Source organism: Fragaria vesca, linkage group LG7 (genome assembly GCF_000184155.1).
Source record: "Fragaria vesca subsp. vesca linkage group LG7, FraVesHawaii_1.0, whole genome shotgun sequence".
Lineage (NCBI taxonomy): Eukaryota > Viridiplantae > Streptophyta > Magnoliopsida > Rosales > Rosaceae > Fragaria > Fragaria vesca.
In genome coordinates, this window is record NC_020497.1 from 13,062,456 (window position 1) to 13,066,209 (window position 3,754).

The 3,754-nt window shown below is 39.3% G+C and overlaps 1 protein-coding gene and 1 non-coding gene across 2 annotated transcripts in view; one reads left to right on the forward strand and one right to left on the reverse strand.

Moving 5' to 3' along the window:
- LOC101311716 (inactive rhomboid protein 1-like) overlaps positions 1-2,363 on the reverse strand; it is a 5,266-nt gene extending 2,903 nt beyond the window's left edge. The window contains exons 1-5 of the mRNA XM_004308642.1: positions 2,029-2,363; positions 1,122-1,285; positions 847-1,010; positions 479-750; positions 259-385 (exon numbers count right to left, since the gene is read on the reverse strand). Coding sequence (XP_004308690.1) covers positions 259-385; positions 479-750; positions 847-1,010; positions 1,122-1,285; positions 2,029-2,363 — 1,062 coding nt within the window. The remainder of the gene's footprint in view (positions 1-258; positions 386-478; positions 751-846; positions 1,011-1,121; positions 1,286-2,028) is intronic.
- Positions 2,364-3,197: 834 nt separating this feature from the next.
- TRNAW-CCA lies at positions 3,198-3,269 on the forward strand. The gene has a single exon. It is a non-coding gene; the product is annotated as a tRNA-Trp (tRNA).
- Positions 3,270-3,754: the final 485 nt, after the last annotated feature.

Sequence of the window (3,754 nt, forward strand, 5' to 3'; positions counted from 1 at the left end):
AAAAAAAATACGAGGGGATCATTAATCTTCTAGCATATTGATTCACTCTCAATACATAGAGATCTTATCAATATAACAGTACATAAAGATCTTTAACAGTACAACATTGCCTTATATATAGAGATCTTATCAATATAACAGTACATAAAGATCTTTAACAGTACAACATCCTGTACAGTTTTTAGACCAAAAACAAAACAAAAAAAAAAAATACTTAGATTCATACTTCCAAATTAAAGTGCTAGATCAGTTGCATACCTCACAAAAAGCTTCAATTTCACTGCAACTCCATCTTTTGGAGGGCACACAGTCAACGTACCGACACCATTTGCAGTACTGATTCATGTTTAGGCCCTGCGAAACTGCTACAAAACACCCAGCAAGCCTGCATATATAAAGATCCTCTTGTAAGAGCTCATGTTTTATTAAAATGACCAGAAACAATGTATAGCATGGGTATAACTAGAGAAACACTCACATAAGAACAAAGAGAAAAAGACAGACACTTCTATAGACTGGTCTGTCCAGCTTCTGCCTTAACCTTGACCTGATGGAGCTCTTAAGATCATTGTCCAGGAGGCCTCCTTTTCCTTGCACCACTTCTCTGACTTGAGGACCAGATAAAAGCACAGATCCAAGTAGGAACCCTGATACAAAACCTCCGAAGTTGGAAAAGTTATCCACGTAAGGTAGCAAACCAAGGAGGAAATTTCCAATGGCGACAAGTAACACCGATGCAAGAGCTGTGAACTGCAACCAATGAGTAGAAATCATTACATAATTAAGTCAGATCATGAGAAGAAGATCATACCAAATGAAAAAACAAAAAAACCTAGTGGTACAAACCTTGTTGGTGTATAAGTCCCAGTTCTGAATCAGAGCAGAAAGTGTAGCTCCAAGTAATCCATATAGAGCACCCGAAGAACCCACAGCTGGGCGTTTCTCGATGAAAAGTGCAGCCACCAATGTACCATTGAATGCAGACAGTACATAGATTAACCCTGCAATCACTGCCGATAAAGAATAATCTAGAATAAGAATACGAGAATGGAAAATTTAGGAGCTATTTCTTATTGATTAGCGAAATAAGATCCATAAATAGAGATGAGAAGGAAATCTACATGTTCCGAACTCTTGCTCCAAGTGAATTCCAATGAAGACAACACTGCAAAGGTTGATCACAAGGTGGATGGCTCCAGCATGCAGAAATGGAAATGTGAAGAAGCGCCAAGTTTTGTGATTCTCTGTCAAAAAATCCCGTTGAAGAGCTCCTACTTGATCAAGCCTGCACAGTCACTACCACTATCATGGTCGAAACCATCACATATAACACTCAACATGAAATGTCGAGGTAATTATACCAGTCTTTAGACATTGCCTCTAAAACAATTCTATTACTAAAAACCACAAAATATAGCTTTTAGGATTGTCATTCCAAAACACTCTGAATTCCAACTAAGCTATGCATGATGCGAAATGGTAAGACTACAAAAATCACTCACATTCCAACTAATATACGGATAAGGTCGAATTGTAGGGCTACAATATTCTACTAAATCTAACACATGTAACAATGGATAAAATCCTAGCTACAAGTCATACCAAGCATAATAAAACAGCATAACAATGGAGGAAATTATGCATCCAGATAAAGCGGAAAAAAAAAGAAAAAAAAAAAAAGCTTATTCATCAGTTTACCAAACAGAGAACACCAAAAAATCAAAGAAATTACTGAAAGATTCATCAAGTAAACCCTGAATATATAGAGAACTAACACAAGACAATTCAAATCTGATAGCAACAGAATCCAATCACAAAATCCCCTAAGCAAAATAAAGATTACAGAAACCCTAAGCAAAAATTGAACATCAATTCACTATAAGAGTTTCCAAGATCATTTCTTTTCATCCTTTCCAAACAAACAGAAATTGATTGACCAAGAATTGACCAAAAATTTCACCAAGAAAACTCAAACCCACTCCAAATCAAACAGAAATTCAGATTCAAAAGCAAGTAAATTGAGCTCACGTGGAAGCCGAAGGGCCGAGGAGAGGGTTCTCCCGGAGCGGCTGAAACGACAATCTCCCAAAGGCTCCCAGAGCGCAGTCGCGGTGAGACTTGCGCCAGCAGTCGTTGACCGCCATGGTCAGCGCGAAGGCCAGGACGTGGAGGATGACGAAGAGCGAGATGATCCACGTGTCGCTCCGGCGGCGGCGGCGACGGCGAGTGTAGCGGGAGGCGAAGAAGGATAGCCTCTGTTCGCGGAGGGTTTCGGTGGCCAGGGAGTCGTCGGCGGAGCACGGCGGAGGAGCGGGGATGTCGATCTGGGCTTGGAGCTTCGACGGTGGTGCTTCGGCGGCCATGGCTGGCTTGGAGCAGCTCAGAGAGAGAGAGAGAGAGAGAGACAAACCCGATTTGGGGATTTTATACAGCGGCGGAATTTGTGCCAGCTGTTAAACGGTTGAGGATTTTGGCGGGAAATTTCTTAGTCATATGAATAGAATGACAAAATTTCTTAAACATATTAGCAATGTTTAAGTAAATTCTTATCAACTTACACCAGTTGAACGAGAAGTAAACATGAGTTTCACAAGTTGAGTAGTATTAATCTGAATATTAAGACCAAAAAAATGTTGCCTGTCTTCACATGTTTTAGCCATAAATTATCATGTAGTTGAGCGAATCGTCAAATATAAATTACCGTATATACTCACTTTTTATTTTTGTTTTTTTGTTTTTTTTTCAATGTAGACATTGTATAATGTGTTAGGGCAGTTAGGCCAAGAAAAATTGGGCAACATAGTCTTTTTTACAACTAAGAGTTTGGGCTAGCTTTTACCCCTCCTATGAAGGAGAAAACTTCGGTAACCAGGTCTTGTTACTAGCAGGAGATCAACACTAATGAAGAAGTGACACGTGACCAGAAAAACAATTAAATATAAATATCAATTACTAATAACTCCCTGCTGTGTCTTTAAAGTCAAACCTAAACTCTTTAATAAGACACGTGTCCCTTCCTCATTAGTGTTGGTCACGGAAGTCGAGTCCTCCATGAATACACACACATGAATATCACTTTGTTTTGTGCTTTAAGATAATCAATCTGCATATGCATGAATATACACAAAAAATGAATATATGAAAAATTCAAGAAAACACATATTAATAAAAAACTGTGTCTCTACACAACAACTAGAGGATCCGTGGCGCAATGGTAGCGCGTCTGACTCCAGATCAGAAGGTTGCGTGTTCGATTCACGTCGGGTTCAATTCCCGTTTAAAATATCTTTTTCAACTCCTTTACTTTTTACCCGCCTTTTGTACCAGAATCATGCCACGTATCTAGCGCCCGACGTAGCCTCCGTTACTTTCTTCACGACGGCGCAGCCATACAATTAAATCGATGGAGTCGGCGCGGTCAACTTTAGCGGCACAAATAAACGGCCGTTATAAATCTATCTTAGCTATAAATAAGTCATCATCACAGTGTCTATCCTCACCTAACTTCTCCAGAAAACCCAAATTCTCCGGCTCCTCTTCTTCTCCAAGGTTAGCGCTTCTCTTCTTCTTTTTTACTTTTGATTTCTAATTGATTTTCACCTCTGCTTTTTGTTACTGTCTATGATCATGAATTCATGTGGGTAACCCAATCAAATCTGTAATCTTCGGTCCAATTTTGATGGCTAAAGACGTTACATTTTTCCCTAATTTATGTTTAGGAGATTAATTATCCCCATTTTGAGGTACAAATGCT